Source organism: Bufo bufo, chromosome 6, assembly GCF_905171765.1.
Source record: "Bufo bufo chromosome 6, aBufBuf1.1, whole genome shotgun sequence".
Taxonomy (NCBI): Eukaryota; Metazoa; Chordata; class Amphibia; order Anura; family Bufonidae; genus Bufo; species Bufo bufo.
Genome location: NC_053394.1, coordinates 348924927 through 348945056, shown reverse-complemented (window position 1 = coordinate 348945056; position 20130 = coordinate 348924927). Strand labels below are relative to the sequence as shown.

Below are 20130 nucleotides of genomic sequence, written 5' to 3'. Positions count from 1 at the left end.
ACCGTATCTTCCGGATTGCGGATCCACTCAAGTGAATGGGTCCGCATCAAGTGAATTGGTCTACATCCATGATACTGTGCGCACACGGCCGATGCCTGTATATTGTGGGCCACAATACCGGCACGGCCGGCACACATGTTCGTGTGCATGAGGCATAAGTAAAAACATTCCTAAGTTATTACCACAAAGTGACAAGTGTCAGATTTCCAAAATATGGCTGTGTCCTTAAGGGGTTAATTGCTACATTCAAATAATACAAAATTTTACAAAACAAGCACTTTAATATGAAAAAAATAGTGCACAGCCATTCCAACATGAATTTTCATAGTAAGCTTCATTAGTTCCAAGAGATCCATTTACCCCCTAACTGACCAGGCACGTTTCTGTATTTTCTTTTTCGCACACAAGTCATTGAGAGCCATAACTTTTTTCCTTTCAGAAAATATGTAAATAATTTTTGCACCTTTTTTGATGATATATGGGGATTTTTATAGTTTTTCAAATCTGTTATCTTTTTTTTAACAGCAAAAAAGTACAACTAAAAGCCGGAATTAGACTTACCGGGAATTCAGTTTCCACGAGATCACCACGACGGCTACAAGGAGATTGACCCCTGACCTCTGTAGGGGCAGGAACAGAGAGAGGGTTTAAATCCCCCCCTCCCACCACCAACACCAGTGTGTCCAAAATTACAGAGACAGAAATAAGTGGTGAGAACACAAAATAATAAGTCGAGAGGATATTACTTCATAACCTCCCAGGTAAGACTAAAGAAAGGGTAGGGAATATATGTGCCGTCGTGGTGATCTCATGGAAACTGAATTACCGGTAAGTCTAATTCCGGCTTTCCACCTCATCACCACGACGGCTACAAGGAGATCTAAAAAATTATAGCTTAATGGGACGACGACCGCCTGAAGGACCTTACGTCCAAAAGACAAGTCTGAACTAGATAGGTCTAACCTATAGTGTTTTGTAAAGGTGTGAATGTTAGACCAAGTAGCAGCTTTACAGATATCCTCAAGAGAAGCTCCGGCCCGCTCGTCCTGGGAGGAGGACATAGCTCGGGTAGAGTGAGCTCTCAAATTTGAGGGGCAAGGAAGGCCTTGGGACTCATAGGAAATGGAAATGGAATCCTTAATCCACCGTGCTAAGGAGGACCTGGAGGCTTTTAGACCCTTATTCTTACCTGAGAATAAGACAAATAGGTTGTTGGATCTACGGAAACCTTTTGATACTTCGAGATACCGTAAGACTGAGCGTCTTACATCTAGTGAGTGGAAGTTAGATTCCCTATCATTAGAGGGATTACTGCAAAAGGAAGGTAAGACTATCTCCTGGTTACGGTGGAAATCCGATACTACTTTAGGCAAAAAACCTGGATCTAATTTAAGAATAATTCTATCATCGGTGATACGGAGATAGGGTTCTTGTATCGATAGTGCTTGAATCTCGCCTAGCCTTCTTGCGGACGTGATGGCCACCAAGAATGCGGTCTTAAACGATAGATGTTTGGTGGAACAACTAGATAGGGGCTCAAACGGGGCAAGTGTTAAGCCTGTGAGCACCGTATTGAGGTCCCAGTTGGGGATCCTGGATTTTAGAGAGGGGCGTAGTCGAGAAGCAGCTTTCATAAATCTTTTGATCCAGCGATGACTGGCTAGATCTTGATCAAAAAAGCAAGCTAGGGCCGAGACCTGTACCTTCAAGGTGGAGGGTCTAAGACCTAATTCAAGTCCCTGCTGGAGGAAGTCCAAGATTTTCTGAAAATTGGGCGGCTTTAAGTTTGAGGCAGGGTTACCAATCCAGGAACAGAATCTCTTCCAAATCTTTAGATAGATCGAGAAGGTAACCTTCTTCCTACTCGCTTTTAGGGTAGATATCACTTGGTCATAAAGCCCTTGTGACTTCAACCTCTGGACCTCAGGATCCAAGCTGACAACTCGAGAAAGCTCGGGTTTGGGTGTAGAATTGGCCCTTGATGAAGCAGGTCCCTCCTGGAAGGAAGAGGCCATGGGTCCTCTATTGATAGTTTTTTTAAGGAAGGGAACCAGCTCCTTTTCAGGCAATAGGGAGCAATTAGAATTAGCGTCGTGTCTTCTAGGTAGAGTTTTTGAATTATCCTGGGAAGTAGAGGCAAGGGTGGAAACGCATAACAGAGATCCCAGTCCCAATGAATCGTGAGCGCATCCAGCGCCCGGGGATTGTCCAGTGGGTTCAATGAACAGAACGTTGGTACCTTTGCGTTCTTCTTGGAGGCGAACAAGTCCACTTGTGGAGTGCCCCATCTTTCTGCCAGAACCTGAAACACATCCTGATTTAGAGACCATTCGGTATGGTCTATTAACTGGCGACTGAGATAGTCTGCTTCCACATTCAGTATCCCTTTTAAATGAAGTGCAGAGATGGATCTCACGTGGGACTCTGCCCAATTGAAGATTTTTCTTGCAATGGACATCAGTTTCTCCGATCTCGTGCCTCCCTGGTGAGAGAGGTAAGCCACCGTTGTCGTATTGTCCGAAATAATTTTTACGTGTTGACCCACGAGAAGGATCTCTGCAGCTTTCAGAGCTTTCCAGACTGCTTCCAGCTCTCTGAAGTTGGAAGATTGAGAGCGGGTTGTTGGAATCCAGGAACCCTGAAACAAGTGATCTCCCACTTTCGCTCCCCATTCTTTTTTTTTTACGCTTGCATCTGTAAGCACTTGAATGTAGGGAGTCTTCTCCCAGGCAACTCCCAAGGACAGATTGCCTGTGCTTTTCCACCAGTCTAGGGAGGTCTTCACCACTAGAGGGATCAGAACTTTGTGATCCAAGGAGGACTGTTGTTTGTTCCAAGTTCTGAGAATCCATGACTGGAGGGATCGGAAGTGGGACTGGCTCCATGGGACGGACGGAATGCAGGACGAGAGAAGACCCAGGAGACTCATAGCTTCCCTTATGGGACAAGACCTCCTGTTCTGGAACCGTCGAACCTTCAATTGGAGGTTTTTGACCTTGTCTGGTGGAAGAAAGGTATGTTGAGCCCGGGAATCCAGGATGACACCCAAAAACTGGATAGTGCTGGAGGGTACAAGATTTGATTTTTTTCTGGTTCACCAACCACCCTAGATCTTGGGTGAGAGACAGGAAGGTTAGTAAGTCTGTTCTGAGTTTGTTCTCTGAATTCCCAATCAGGAGGAAATCGTCCAGGTATGGTATAATCACCAATCCCTTGTGTCTCAGGAAGGCCACCATCTCGACTACCAGTTTCGTGAAGACTCTGGGAGCAGATGATATCCCAAAGGGAAGGGCCGTAAACTGGAAGTGACGGGTTACCCCCTGTGGTCCTGAATGGCAAATCTCAAGAACCTTTGGGACTCTGGATGAATTGGGACGTGGTAGTAAGCCTCCTGAAGATCTACTGAACACATCAGGGCATTCCTCCCTATTAACGGAATCAGGGACTTTAGGGATTCCATCCTGAATTTCCGATAAATTATAAATTTGTTCAGGGCTTTCAAGTTTTTAATCGTACGGAATGAGCCTTCTTTTTTCTCTACCAGAAAAAGGTTCGAATAGAACCCTTGTCCTTGCTGTGTTGATGGGACTTGTACTATCACGTCCATTGCAAGAAGGCTTTGAATTCCTTGCAGAATCTTTTTGCGTACGTTGGAGGAGTTTGGGTTGGTAACAATGAAGCGGTTTGGGGGAGATGAAGAAAGTTCGATTCGGTATCCGAATTTTATGATGTCCCGGACCCAAGGATTCGGGGTAATGGACTGCCAAGGAGTCAGAAAATTCTTCAATCTCCCCCCGACTCTGGCGTCATTGTTTATCCGAGGACTTATTTTGGGAGGAAGAGGGGATATTTCTACCTCTGCCCCCTTTCGGATAGCTCCAGCGTCCTGACTTTCCTTTATCCCTAAAGGATCTATTCTGGCTAGTGGGGGCCCGGAAGGGATATTTCCTTTTATAGGGTCTCTCCTCTGGGAAGCCCTTTTTCTTGTCCGCAGCTTTTTCCAAGATACGGTCTAAGACAGGACCAAAGACGTATTCCCCTGAGAACAGGATGGAGCATAATTTCATCTTTGATATGTTGTCGCCTGACCAGCTCTTTATCCACAAGGCGCAGTGGGCCGCATTGGAAAGCCCGGCGTCCTTCGCAGCAAATCTGACAGATTCTGCCGAGGCATCTGCCATAAATGCTGTGGCGGACTTCAATAAGGGGAGGGACCTTAGGATCTCCTCCCTGGGAGTATTATCTCTGATGCGAGATTCCAGCTCATCTAGCCACAACCTCATGGACCTTGCTACCGAGGTGGCTGCGATATTTGCTTTTAAAATTAAACATGGCCGCTTCCCACAATTTTTTAAAAAGGCTATCTGCCTTCCTATCCATGGGGTCACGCAACTGAGAGGTGTCTTCAAAGGGCAAGGCAGTCTTTTTTTATTGACTTTACGAATTGAATGTAAACCTTTGGTGTTTCGCTTAAAATTTTCACTTCACTAGTGTCAAACAACAGCCGGTTCTTAAAAGGACCTGGACACCCCCAACCGCTTCTCTGGGTTGGACCACTCGTCAAACACCATATCTCGTATGTTCTCATTGATTGGAAACACCCGGGTCTTTTTAACCCGGAGTCTCCCAAACATTTCGTCCTGGACTGAGTGGGCTCTTGGGGTTTCCTCTACCCCCATAGTGGCCCGGACAGCCCTTAGAAGGTCTGGCATCTCACCCAACGAAAAGCAAAATTTCCTACCTAATTCTGTAGTATCAATATCGGAGGAAGCCTCCTCGTCCTCCTAGGCTCTAGATGATGAAGCATCTTCCTCTATCATCTCCGGGTCTGATAAAGAAGGAGATGGTCCCCTTCGCTTTTTAGGTGGAGGTGGGTCCCTGGGTAAGGGGGAAATTTGGGATAAGGAGGTTTTTACTTCCTCATGAATCATGGACCTCAATTCATCAAAGGAAGGCTGTTCTTCAGCGATAACGCTAGAGATGCAGTCCTTGCAAAGTCTTTTGCGGTAGTCGTCCGGAAGCCGTTTGAGGCAGGACACACACTTAGCCTGTTTTCTGATTTTTTTCTGAGCCTCCTTAGGGACCTGGGAAGAATAACCCCCATCAGCCATGTTAAGTATACATGGAGCTAAAACAGCCAGAAGCCCCAAGCCAGAGATGTGGAGGAGGAGGAACAAGCAACCTGGTACAGTGTCTAGGAACAAGTAACAGGGCAAAAAGCGCTTCCCCATAGGGGAACTTACGGCAGGCGGCACAGAAGGGTCTCCAGGGGAGCGGGGTTCAGTCGACATGACTGCATGCTGACTCCGATGTACGCCGGTACGGAGAGACATTCGGCACTTGCTGGCCCTGAAATTTGAACAGGAGACGCTTCCTGGATGACGTCACTTCCCCTGTCCACCGGAAGTGACGTCTGCCGCTTTTTTGAAGCGCTTGGGCGCGCACCCAGCGATAGCCAAGGAGGCCCGGTGGGAGATCACGACCCGGGAGCAGGCTCACATATCGTAATGGAGCGAGGCCTCCCTCCTTCACCCCTGCCCAGCGTTAGTACAAGGATCGCAGGAGGGCAGGGGGAACACCAGGTAAGGTGTCAGGAAGTTACCATCTTCATCTCCCCACAAGAGACTCTCTCTGCCCCTGTCCTCTGTAGGGACAGGAAACACTGGTGTTGGTGGTGGGAGGGGGGGGGGGGGGATTTAAACCCTCTCTCTGTTCCTGCCCCTACAGAGGTCAGGGGTCAATCTCCTTGTAGCCGTCGAGGTGATGAGGTGGAAATATATTTTTTTAAGTTATGGCCCCTTTCCATAACAATCATTCTGACATAGCTTGATATGGGCAGCACGGTGGCTCAGTGTTTAGCATTGGTGCCTTGCAGCGCTGGGGTCCTAGGTTCGAATCCGACCAAGGACATCATCTGCATGTTCTCCCCGTGTTTGCGTGGGTTTCCTCCCACACGCAAAGACATACTGATAGGGACCTTAGATTGTGAGCCCCATTGGGGACAGTTGGTTGCTAATGTCTGTAAAGCGCTGCGGAATATAGTAGAGCTATATAAGTGCATAAAATAAATGCTTGTGGTGGTATTTTTTTATTTTTTATTTATTTGACACTTTGTGCCCCCATCGTCCATAAAAGAGTTTTTGGGGCATTTAACATTACATTATTATGATTTCTCTGACATATTAGCCCCAGTTACAGGGTGATACAGTTCCATTTACAAGGGAGGTTGAGCCCTCCTGCAGAGCTGATCTGAGTGATAACATCCAACATCTCATCCAGATACCTGTCCGCCAGCAATCACATGATTACTAGTGCTGAAACAGGAAGCGGCATTGTCAATTTCTGATCTGTATATATGGCAGTCATTGAGCACTGTGTATACAGCAATGGAGAAGACAGGGACGGTAATAACCATCGCTGCCTTCTCTATGAGAAGCCCAGCTGTCACTGACAGTCGATCTACCTCTCCTGCAGCTGTCTGATCACTGTGCTGCTTCTAACTCTGCAAGGATGTTCAGAAACGTCCAGAACTATGAACCTCCCCAAGGTATATAGTCGACAGGCGGTCCAAAAGTGGTTAAAGGGGTTTTCCAGGCCTCAGGATAGGTCATCAATATAAGATCGGCAGTGTGTCTTCTCTTCATACAGCTGAACGGCAGGGGTGTCGGACCCCCGCCGATCTGGATGATTGGCATACTCGTCAAATGTCAGAGGTGACTGGGGTTACAGAAACAGCTGGGAAGGCTGTGCTACATTGTTTTCATAGCTCTCATTCACTTCTATGGGGAGTTAAGAAAACAGCACAGCCCACTCGACAGATTTCATACCCTAAGCCACCTTTGGTTGACGTATATGACTGGCATTTCAGCGTTAGCCATGAATGACTGATATAGAAACACACATTTATTAATGTATGCAGTCTGTGGGGGACCGGTAAGGTTAGTCTTGACATATTTTATTATTTTACACCATGAAGAGTCCTTAAAAAAACTAAACTGACTGAAAACCATTTTTAACAGTGTGAAAAGAAATGATATGACAATGTACAGACAGACAAACCTATAATCAGGGTGGATAAAAATCAATGATTTTTTTTTTTTTTAAATAAACATTTTTTTGGGGGGATTAAAATCGAATTTTTTTTTATTTAAAATGCTTTTTAAAAGGAAAATATATTACCATCCAAAGGTTATTCCTTAATAAAATAAAGATTTGTTTTTTAATTATGTAGAATAAGGCTGTATATGTTTAATTTTTTTGGTAAATAAATTCCATTAATCCATTCACAATGTCATGCTCTTCCAGAGGTTTTTGTAAGATTATTGGGCAGTTTAGCTTCTACAAACCTATGAATGCAGAATCAACCTAATCAAACTAATATGAAAAGTTGTTATTCTAAAAATCTTCATCTACTTGCATATTATAAGTTATACCAGCAAGAATTAGTCTTTATGTAAAAAACTATGATTTAAATCAAGCCTTACTGACTAGGGATTTTAGGCCTCTTTCACACTTGCGTTGTCCGGATCCGTCGTGCACTCCATTTGCTGGAGGTGCCCGCCGAATCCTTAACACCGCAAGTGAACTGAAAGCATTTGAAGACGGATCCGTCTTCAAAATGCGTTCAGTGTTACTATGGCAGCCAGGACGCTATTAAAGTCCTGGCTGCCATAGTAGTAGTGGGGAGCGGGGGAGCAGTATACTTACCATCCGTGCGGCTCCTGGGGCGCTCCAGAATGACGTCAGGGCGCCCCATGCGCATGGATGACGTGATCCATGCGATCACGTCATCCATGCGCGTGGGGCGCCCTGACGTCACTCTGAAGCGCCCCGGGAGCCGCACGGACGGTAAGTATACTGCTCCCCCACTCCCCACTACACTTTACCATGGCAAACAGGACTTTAGTGTCCTGGCAGCCATGGTAACCATTCAGAAAAAGCTAAACGTCAGATCCGGTAATGCGCCGAAACGACGTATAGCTTAAGGCCGGATCCGGATTAATGCCTTTCAATGGGCATTAATTCCGGATCCGGCCTTGCGGCAAGTGTTCAGGATTTTTGACTGGAGCAAAAAGCGCAGCATGCTGCAGTATTTTCTCCGGCCAAAAAACGTTCCGGTCCTGAACTGAAGACCTCCTGATGCATCCTGAACGGATTTCTCTCCATTCAGAATGCATTGGGATAATCCTGATCAGGATTCTTCCGGCATAGAGCCCCGACGACGGAACTCTATGCCCTAAAACTTGAATTGGATTAAATCAAATCCACCATGCCTATAATCCAACATAATATCTCGGCGATCAATAAGTTAAAGGGAACCTGTCACCGGAATTTGGGGTATAAAGCTGAGGACATGGGTTGCTAGATGGCAACTAGCACATCCACAATACCCAGTCCCCATAGCTCTGTGTGCTTTTATTGTGTATAAAAACCGATTTGATGCATATGCAAATTAACCTGAGATGAGTCCTGTACATGAGATGAGTCAGGGACAAGACAAGTTTTTACACAATAAAAGCACACAGAGCTATAGGGACTGGGTATTGTGGATGTGCTAGTGGCCATCTAGCAACCCATGTCCTCAGCGCTGTACACAAAATCCCGATGACAGGTTCCCTTTAAGCGGATGTCACGGCGATGATCTACAGTTGTGATATTCTGTGCAATGAAAAGATTACTGGTACTCACAATGACGTCATGCTGGCCCAGCACAGGCATCTCCCACAGGGACTGATTGGTGAAACGGTTAAAATAATACGGTCGATTCTCCCTCTTACTCCAGCACTTCTCCCATCCAGCCTGCAGCAGCTCATCTGCAGAAATATGGCAGATATGAGTATCACATATTATACCTCAAAGCAAAATCACCATGAAGGCTGTAAGTTACCTGGCAAGTCAGAGAAGACGGACTGAGGCTGAGGTGAGCTTGATGTACTAGGGGACAGGCTGATCAAGGCGGCATCCTCCTGAGGACTTCCATGGTTATCCCGGGCCATTTTGTGTGACCAAACTAGCAATGAAAAAAAGACACACGTATATGAAAAAAATAAGTAATCACTGGTGTTGACACATGTATGATGGCTAGATATATCATGCTGGCAAATTACTGTACAAGTGAGCGCAGGACGACATAGGTGTTACTTCTGCAGAGACACAATAGTGATAATCATCATCATCATATCTGAGAAAACAATGCTATGTGGGCCCAGTAGTGGGATTTACTGATATACTGTAAAAACGAGAATACTCTGGTTCATTGCCTTATGGTTTCACTTATTTGAGGGGTTAAAAAAAAAAATCAATGGATATCAGAAAAATAATTTAAATAATATATATATATATATATATATATATATATATACACATACATACACATATACACACACACACACATACATACATATATATATATATACACACACACACAAACACACCCCTAAAGAATTATTATTATTAGGAACACCATACTAATACAGTGTTGGACCCCCTTTTGCCTTCAGAACTGCCTCAATTCTTTTTTTTAATAATTGTATTTTTATTAAAGTGTTTATAAAAGTATAAGAAACATACATAGCTTCATACAAAATCTGCCTGTCATCAGGCAAACAGTAGATAACATATTTAGACAATTTGAATAGGCCATATAAATGTAGAACAAGCATTTCAAGTATCACCTATTATAATTCAAATAGTGGTATATCTAAGCAAAGACTCCCTTTTACTGAGCAGTCACAATATAAAAAGAACAAATTCAAGATATCATAAACACAGGACAAGACAAGACACAAAAGGGTAGACAAAAGGTTGGGTAAGAGCGATATAGAGGAAACTAGTCATCAGTCTCTGTGAGGATGTCCCAAGACTGCCATACCTTATGAAATTTATCCATAGAGTTATTGATAAGCGCAGATAAATATTCCATACGCCGAACCTCCATAACACTAGAGAACAGATCAGACTTAGTCGGTATGTCACGCCTCTTCCAATATTTAGCTATAAGGCGCCTAGTAGCCGACAATACATGTAGAACCAAGCAAAGCATGTGTTTCTTTAGTGTTACTGGGGGCATGTTTAGTAGGAACATGAACGGATCCAGTGAGAATTTTATATTGGTAAGTTGTAAAAGAAGTTGTTGGGTCTCCCTCCATAAAAGGAAAGATAACATGGCAATCCCAAAAGATATGTAATAAAGACCCTCGGCCTGAGTCACACCGCCAGCAGGCATCAGAGATAGTAGGATTCAAGTGTTTAAGCATCTGGGGCGTATGATACCAAAACATTAAAAGCTTATAAGCATTTTCTCTGTAGGTCACACAAGTAGATGACATTGCTGCTCTACGCCATATAAGTTGCCAATTGCTCGGCGATATTTCCTTCTCTAGATATCTTTCCCATTTAGACATATATGTATGACGCATGACTTGTGGAGGTTCCGGGGTTGAAAGAAGAACATAAATATCTGATATAAGACCCCTAGTGGTAGTGGAAAGTTTACAAAGTCGTTCAAACACTGTCGGAATAGAACTGCCTTAATTCTACGTGGCATTGATTCAACAAGGTGCTGATAGCATTCTTTAGAAATGTTGCCCCATATTAATAGGATAGCATCTTGCAGTTGATGGAGATTTGAGGGATGCACATCCAGGGCACGAAGCTCCCGTTCCACCACATCCCAAAGATGCTCTATTGGGTTGAGATCTGGTGACTGTGGGGACCATTTTAGTACAGTGAACTCATTGTCATCTTCAAGAAACCATTTTTCCAGTCTTCAACAGTCCAATTTTGGTGAGCTCGTTCAAATTGTAGCCTCTTTTTCCTATTTGTAGTGGCGATGAGTGGTACCCGGTGGGGTCTTCTGCTGTTGTAGCCCATCCGCCTCAAGGTTGCGCATGTTGTGGCTTCACAAATGCTTTGCTGCATACCTCGGTTGTAACGAGTGGTTATTTCAGTCAACGTCGCTCTTCTATCAGCTTGAATCAGTCGGCCCATTCTCCTCTGACCTCTAGCATCCACAAGGCATTTTTGCCCACAGGACTGCCGCATACTGGATGTTTTTCCCTTTTCACACCATTCTTTGTAAACCCTAGAAATGGTTGTGCGTGAAAATCCCAGTAACTGAGCAGATTGTGAAATATCAGACCGGCCCGTCTGGCACCAACAACCATGCCACGCTCAAAATTGCTTAAATTACCTTTCTTTCCCATTCTGACATTCAGTTTGGAGTTCAGGAGATTGTCTTGACCAGGACCACCCCCCCTAAATGCATTGAAGCAACTGCCATGTGATTGGTTGACTAGATAATTGCATTAATGAGAAATAGAACAGGTGTTCCTAATAGTTCTTTAGGTGAGTGTATGTATGTGTAAATATATATATATATAGCATCTGCTAATTAAAGGGGTTATCCTGGAAAAGATAATGATTACTTTTCCTCAGGATAGGATCATCAGCGGGGATCCAAGTCCCGGCATTCCCGCTGGTCACTATGCTCACTGAAGCTCTGGTGAGCGATGCCGATGAAAACCTGAATGTGCCGATCATTCAGGAGCATTGATGCACCGTCATGGTTTCAGCAAAGGTTTAAAGGCTATGTACACCTTTGGGGGCAATTGTTTTACGATTGCATTTTACTAATTTTGAACTAAAAATAATTTTTCACTTTGTGTTGGTCATAAACACTTATTTAAGACGCATTCTTATCAGTAAGAGAAAAAACTGACCTATAATGAGTGTTTAGGAGGTCAGAGATAATGAACAGAGTGAAAAGTCAGAGCCTGCTACTAGAGAATCTCAAGGCTGCACAGAGAGAGGCTCGACATTTTTAATAAAGACAAATTGAAAAAAGATTTTTAGCTCAAAACTAAAGTACAATGCATGAATAATGAAAAATGCAATAATAAAAATTGCCCCCAGAGTCCCTTTTAAAGGTTTTTTTCTGAGACTTTTTTTTTTTTTTTACTAATGATCCTTTGGATCGCAAAGAAAAAAATAAAATAAAACACAATGCAACAGCACTTTGCAAACCAAATAAAGTACAATAATGCCATAGTAATAGAAAATATTCTGGTGCTAATGCTACTCTTTTTATAATTGAGATTCTTGGCAAATACATTTCTACCTGTTATGTGCCATAACGACCACCATAAAATTCAGGGAGTGCAGGTTCCACATGCATGCTGGGTTCACTCTGCTTTTTATTATTTTTGGTGCCAAAATGGCCTCTATTAAATTCAGGAGATGCAGGTACCAACATGGTGCCAAATGGCTTCTAGTGAATGCAGGCTACATCTTTATACTTAAACTAATTAAAATCAGCCTATGGGACAGACAGGCTAGGCTGGTCAGGGGTGCAAGACTAAATGGAGTCAGCCACACCTCCAGTACAAACTGCAGTAGCAGTTAGCATTTAGTCCTCGAGTGTGGCAGACCGGCCCAAATAATTTTGTACAAAATATATTTGCCAAGAATCTCAATTTTACAAAATAAGCATAGCATTAGCACCAGAATATTTTCTATTACTATGGCATTATTGTACTTTATTTGGTTTGCAGAGTGCTGTTGCATTGTGTGTTTTTTTTTTCTTTGTGTTTCTAGCCATGGCAGCTGCGCATTGGATCCTTTGGATCGGTCATCAATATCTGATTGGTGGGGGTCCAAGACCTGGGACCTCTGACGATTGCAGTATCGCCGCAGCCTTCTCCCAGCTTACCAAGCACAGCGCTGTACATTGGAAAGCAGATATGCTTGGTATCGCAGCTCAGCCCCTTTCACTTCAATGGGTCACAGCTCCGCTTAGACCATGTGACAGATGAATGTGACTTCACATGGCCTAGGCAAAGCTGTGAAAAGTCCATGGTGCTACTGCAAGCATCAATGCCTTCTCAAACAGCTGACTGGCTTGGGTCCCAGGTGTAGGACCTGCACCGTTCAGATACTGACGACCTATCCTGAGGATAGGTCATCAGTTAAAAAAATCTGGGAAACCCCCTTTGAAACCCTTCCTTTCTACCTGTTGAATCCACTTTGGATTTAAAAAACAAAAAAACAAAACATTAAAACTACAGTGGCACTTAAAAAACCAAACTCTACCCTAAAGAAGAAAGGGGTGCACGCACTCAGCACAATCACTCCATGACCCTACGCTGCATTCTGTAACCATTTCCAGTCAGTTTTACTCAATGCTCCAATCAATACAGTTGACAGTAATGGTATATGAAACTCGCACTATCTGCTCACACAGCACCATCAGCTTTTGTGGCACTCGACACAGTAAGGCCTTGTTCACACCTCCGTCAAGAAGATCCGGCAGTCGGCCAGACATAAAAACGTTGCATGCAACAGCTTTTGTCTCATTACGGTCAATGGGGATCCGGGGTGAAGTAGAAAATCTGGTAACGCCGAATCCTGTGAGATTCGGCTGCTTTGTGCCGGAACAGCCTGCCGGATCTCCTTGACGGAGATGTGACATTTATGTAAGCTACACATGTTCAGTCCACACACAGGGTAACCAGATACACTAGGTGACAGCCCTGCCCATATGAGCTTACAATCTACAGACAGGCCTCCCCATTAAACATTAATTGGCCACGTTATGACTTGTACTTGTTGAAATGCAATCAAGACAGGCTCATTTACTACTGCCCCAAGCCTCTTTCCAGGGAGGGACGTCTCTTTTTCTAATTAGTGAGCACTGTCATACGATGCAAGCACTTGTAAGCTAAATTCATTACAACCTGGCCTCCTGCACATGGGTGGGCACAATAACGTCTTTATTCCGATGAGTGATGTGCTGTCTGAGCTCCAATTCATACGATCAAGACCGCAGCATGCTCTGTTCTAGTCCGTTTTTCCCGCTAGGCTCGTTTGTTCAAGTCAATGGGTCTGACCCACTCTGTGCGAGGGGCTGCATTTCCAGGACCATGTTCAGATAATGCATTGAGTACAGTACGATAGACCACGAGTGAGGTAGAAACTCACTGCATCATATGTCATTATAAGTGTTGAGCGGCGCGAGCTGCGGATGCTTCATCCGAAGTCGCTTCGGTCAAAACTTTGGAATAATACTGTACTGAGATCTGTCTCCGTACAGTATTAGAATGTATGGGCTCCGATAAGCCAAAGTAAGTTATTTACAAAGTCGCGCGAGACTTCGTTGAATAACTTTGATAGCTGATTTTGTAAACTTTGGTTTCGAGGTACTAGTCGCCAAACGCCACCTAATCAACAAAAAGTAGCTGAAAAAAAGAAGTGTGTCCTGCAATTCCTATTTCCCATAGAGCTTGATCTGGAGCTGTTCTTTTTACAGAACCCATCGTATTAGGGCTCATAGAGACAGCCGTGGCCTGTATTGAGGCCCGCAGGCCATTTGTACACCATATCACAGATGCGGACAGATCACAGACCCATTCAAGTTGAATTGTCCTGCATCCGTCTGCAACAGCTGCACTGATTATGCCCGTGCAAATTGCGGTTCCCGATGCACGGAACAACAGCCATCTGCATGAGCCCTTAGGCCCCTTGACCAATTGACTTGAATGGAGCCACGTACCGTGATTTGGGGGCAATAATAGGACATGTTCTATCTTTCAACGGAACAGAAAAACAGAAATACGGAAACGGAATGCATATGGAGAACATTCTGTTTTTGTTTCGGAACCACTGAAATGAATGGTACCGTATACGGAACGCAAAAAAAATCCCGTAAATGGGGAAAAAAAAAAAAGATCGTGTGAAAGAGGCCTTACACTGACGTGTAGGAAGCCCAGACCTAGCCCTACACATAGGATTATGATGGGCCAGAAGGCGGTGACCATTTGTCCATCAGATTGTTCCTAGGAAGGATCCCACCAATGAGATTCGAGACTTAGGCCCCTTTCACACGAGCGAGTATTCCGCACAGATGCGATGCGGGAGGTGAACGCATTGCACCCGCACTGAATACTGACCCATTCATTTCTATGGGGCTGTGCACACGAGCAGTGATTTTCACGCATCACTTGTGCGTTGTGTGAAAATCGCAGCATGCTCCTCTTTGTGCGTTTTTCACACAACGCAGGCCCCATAGAAGTGAATAGGGTTGCGTGAAAATCGCAAGCATCCGCAAGAAAGTGCGGATGCGGTGCGATTTTCACGCATGGTTGCTAGAAGACAGTCTATAAACTGTATTATTTTCTATTATAACATGGTTATAAAGGGAAAATAATAGCATTCTGAATACAGAATGCCTAGTAGGTGATCAATTGAGGGTTAAAAAAAAAAATAACAAAATTAACTCACCTTCTCCTCTTGTTCGCGTAGTTCCCGGTCTCTTCTTTACTTCTCAAAAGATGAACTATCGGCTAAAGGACCTTTGGTGACGTCAGATCACATGCTTTTTGTGATCTGACGTCACCACAGGTCCTAGCCGATAGTTCATCTTTTGAGAAGTAAAGAAGAGACCGGGAACTACGCGAACAAGAGGAGAAGGTGAGTTAATTAAAAAAAAAAAAAATTAACCCTCAATTGATCACCTACTAGGCATTCTGTATTCAGAATGCTATTATTTTCCCTTATAACCATGTTATAAGGGAAAATAATAAAATCTACACAACACCTAACCCAAGCCCGAACTTCTGTGAAGAAGTTCGGGTTTGGGTACCAAACATGCGTGATTTTTCTCACGCGAGTGCAAAACGCATTACAATGTTTTGCACTCGCGCGGAAAAATCGCGGGTGTTCCCGCAACGCCCGTGTGAAAGAGGCCTAAGGGTAGATGCACACGTTCAGGATTCATGTGCGGAGCATCCACACTGAAATCCGCAGGTGTTCGCAGGCAAATCTGTGCGGTCAATCCGCATCAATTGGTGCAGATTTGCATGCGGATTTGGTGCGGATTTTACTAAGTGAATGAAGAAAATCCGGTCAGGAAAAATAAAATAAATTGACATGCTGCGGATATTAAAATCCGTACCGCAGGTCAAAATCCGCACGGAAAAAAAATCTGCATCGTGTGCACTGAGAATTTTAAATTCTCATAGAATAAAATGTACACGACCTACAGTGCAGGTTTTCCGCACGCAATCCTGATCGTGTGCATTTAGTCTTAGGGTACCTGCACACGGGTGCGGTTAGACAAACAGAAATTCCGCATGGAGTTTCTGCACCAAAAGCCGCATTTGTTACTTGCAGTTTTTGGTGCGGATTTGCCGAAGATCTCACCTTTTGTATTGCAATAAAAAATATATATCACACAAACAACTGATATGGATGGCAGGTCAATTTCAACACTGAAAAAAAAAAAAGAAGAAAACTCTACTTGAGATTTGTCTTTGCTGGTAATGTATTAAGGCGTCTTCACACGCTGCAGATTTTGCTGCTCCATTCGTTTGAATAAGGCAACAAGCACGTGGATTTCCGCAAGCCCTAGTCAGGTGAATGGAGCTGCAGCGTGGGAAGGTCCCCTAAGGCCCTATAACTGTATATTTGCTCCGCTAGGTATTTTGTATACATTGGTTACGGGCCAATTCTTATAAATTGGGCTGCAAAAAATGCGAACAGCACACTGTGTGATGTCCACATGCGTATGTCTGTTCTGCAGTCCAGAAAAAACGTACAACATGACCAGAAGGATAGGCATTGCTACAATGGGTCCATGGAAAAAAATGAAGGAACACGGACGTCATCCGTATTGGGGGAACCCGCCATGTCTACAGTATGCTGCATACTGACAAAAAAGCAAACAGTGAAAAACCAAAAAAAGACACTGGAGCATATTTACTAAAGTGTCTGCGCCACTTTTTTGTCATATTCTCTCCTTAATACCCTTGTTTTTTTTGCACAATTTATTAAAGGGATTCTGTCATCTCTTTTTACCCTATAGAGCTCCGGATATGCACGGCTAGATCGCCGCTAGCATGTCCGCAATATACTTGTCCCATAGCGCTGATTACGGCAATCTAACGACATAGGCGGTGCTGGGCTCCTTCACAGGGGGCGTGGCTGGGCTCCACAACGGTTAGTACAGCCCCTTAGGCTCCTCACCAGGCTGATTTACATATCTATAGAATAATTAGTGAATGGGTCCACGATCCCCATGCGCAAGCCCCAATTTGCGGTCCCCAGCACGGGCTTCACACGTTCGTGTTTAACATGTAATTATAAATAAAACTTTAAAGGGGTTGTCTCATCAAAGACAATGGGGAATATCTTTAGGATATGCCCCCATTGTCTTATAGGTGCAGGACCCACTGCTGGGACCCACACCTATATTGAGAATGGAGCGCCAAAAGCGTTGGGAGGGCGCACTGCGCATGCACAGCCGTCCTCCATTTATTTTCTAAGGGGCCGCTGAAAATAGCTGAGCGCTGGCTTGGCTATTTCCATCGGGCCCATAGAAGTGAATAGGAGCGGTGGCCGGTCATGTGCGGTACGCTCCCATCCACTTCTATGGGAAGCGCCCTTAGTGGTGGCCGGACTGAAGTCCTCCAGCCACCACCTTGCAGGCTTCGTTTCCGATATAGGCGCTGGGACGCTCAACTGTAAGACAATGGGGGCATATTATAGCAATATGCCCCCATTGTCTGTGATGAGACAACCCCTTTAGGTTTATTAGACAAAAAGCTGTTTGCAAAAGGTCAAATATTACATTGTAGAACACATCTAAAGAAAGTGCGCCACAAAATCATACACGTGGACAAAAAAATATGGCACCCCCAGAGTGTCATAGTTTTACATGGGTTATTCAACCCTTATAATGCCCTCCTCATACTTACCCAGCTCCCCAGCACCCGTGTCGCTTCTGATGACCACCGTTGCATGGTTCAAAATATCTGGCGACGAGAGAGAGAGAGAGAGAGAGAGAGAGAGAGAGAGAGAGAGGGGCAGCCAATAGCAGGATGTGATGGGAACGAGCCTTCCTAGCGTCACTTGCGATGCTAGGGAGGCTCATTCCCGTTGCAGCCCAGCCCCCCCCCCCCCCTCCTAATGTTTTGAAGTGACACCGGTGCCGGAGTAAGTATGACCAGTACACGGGTCCCGGGCATTTTGGGGGGCATTACAGGGGTTGGCTAACCCCTTTAAAACGACACTCTGGGGGTGGCGTATTTTTTGTCTACATGTGTATGATTTTTTGGGCGCACTTTTTCAGATGTGTTCTAATAAACTTTACTGTCATATTGTTTTTTTCTAATGTGCAGGGACAGGGAACATTTTTCTAATATTCTTTATTTAGGGAAAACTAGGGGGTGAAATGTCCCTGTAAAGATGGAGGAGCAACTGAAGCCGTGACCAAAGATGCTAAACCAAAATGATATACGTTACAGAAAAGACGGGACACGATATTTGTCCCACACAGAGGAGTCCGTTATACGGGTAACGGATGCGCCAAAAATCACCCAGACCACATAGACACTCGCCACAATAATACATTAGGAGCAATAGCCAGGCATCACAATCACTAAGTATTATCCAGCGTAAAACAGGAAAAACACGGATCAAGTAAGAACAGCCGTGCGCCAAATAAATCAAACCCTAAATGTGTGCACGGGATGGGGAGGGGGGCAGAAAAGTAAACGTGCCCCACTTTGTAGAGAATTTCAGAATACACAAAAACTGTCAAAAGGACTACGGGGAGACAGTGTTCCACGTCGGTCAGATGTACCACCACCATCAGAACCGTGGCACATCTCGGGCCGTCATGCGCTAGGCTGTCGGAGACGTCAGTAACTTATAGTAAGCATGGCGGGCTGCCTTAAAAAAGGGAAAAATAAATCAATCAAGCCCCAATTTGAACAAAAAATTCCAACTTTTTACCATGAAAATATTCTAGAAAATCGCACACACGTGTTCACGTGTCGCATCTCTTGTGCGGTTTTTTGCTATTGATGGTTATGTGAATTTGTTGACTTTGTGACGTTACAGGAGGTGGATCGCTGAACACGGGAGTCGGGGGAAGCTTGTGGGGTTTCAAAATTCTGCGAAAACTACGTCTCGCTACACGGCAACCAGAATGGACCAGTGCGTGATACTGGTTCATCTCAGAGTTCGCAGCGGTCACCACTGGTCCCCGTCTTTGATGCCCACAAGTGGACAAACCCTTGAAGTGAACACAGTTTGTCCGGGTTTTTCCACCATTTTCCAGTCAGACACATTGATACATACACGCAGCGCACCCCATATTACACAGAAGCCCCCCTTACACGGGTGAGGGGACCACCAAGAGAATACGCCTAGTAAATGGTGGCGGGTGCAGCCATGTCTACAGCTCGCTGTCTCCGTGTTGTTCAGGGCACACATCCATCCTCCAGAGCGGCACTCCCCGCCCCTGCCACCGCCATCCACTTTATTTATTCACATTTCCTATTCTTATTATTAGTCGCTTCGCTCTCATTTTGGCGCGCTCGTTACAAGCCTAGTCTTTCTCCCCCTCGTGCTCGCGCCTTCTGCAGCGCGCTCCCCGGGCGGTGACAAGATGGCGCTGGAAGCTGCGCTGGCGGCTCTGGGCTTTGCAGTTATTTTGCGCGGTTATCGGGGCGCGTTGGGAGCGCAGTCTGAGCTCAGCGGCAGCTCGGGGTTTTACGACGCCAGACGGTTCGGGTGTCAGAGCGTGGGACGCCCCGGGAGCCTCACCTGGGGCCGAGGCAATCTCCGTCACTGACTCCTGTCCGTTCACTGTTATCCCGCCTCCGCCTCTCCCTCCCCGCCGGGGCCGCCATCTTGTATTCCAGCCCCGGCCCTGCCGAGTGCGCATGCTCTGCCCGCGGGACTAAACAGTCGGCTTGTGACGCCATGTTAGAGGTGGCAGACGGCCGCTCGGGCGCTGGTGTGCGCGGAGTGGAAGTTTTGTGAGGAAAAACGGAATAAAATCGTGTGAAAAGAATATATATATGTCTGAGAGTATGGGTGAAGTGTATGCACGACTAGCACTATAGAGGAGATTCATTAATATTGGATTTTCTGTCTCATTATAGGAAAACAATGGATCCCAACCATTCGTCATTGGTTCACGTTTTTTTTTCAGGAAGCACAGGATTTTACCTCACAAAATTTCTCATCATGCTGGGGGTCTTTTATCAAGGAACTTGTGACTATTTTAGTCCCTTTTTGACGCTGAAAAGTTTTTGTCAGTGGCCGAGACGGTGGATTCGTAGGGGA

At 45.0% G+C, this 20130-nt stretch overlaps 1 protein-coding gene across 2 annotated transcripts in view; it reads right to left on the bottom strand.

Annotated features, from left to right (window-relative positions):
• PCIF1 (phosphorylated CTD interacting factor 1) overlaps nt 1-19843 on the bottom strand; it is a 111615-nt gene extending 91772 nt beyond the window's left edge. For both annotated transcript variants that reach the window (XR_005779460.1, XM_040435057.1), the window contains exons 1-3: nt 19606-19843; nt 8888-9010; nt 8689-8813 (exon numbers count right to left, since the gene is read on the bottom strand). Coding sequence is in view for 1 of the 2 variants with exons in the window: in XM_040435057.1 (XP_040290991.1) it covers nt 8689-8813; nt 8888-9010; nt 19606-19726 (369 nt within the window). In the remaining variant the exon portion in view is untranslated. The remainder of the gene's footprint in view (nt 1-8688; nt 8814-8887; nt 9011-19605) is intronic.
• Between the last annotated feature and the right edge of the window lie 287 nt (nt 19844-20130).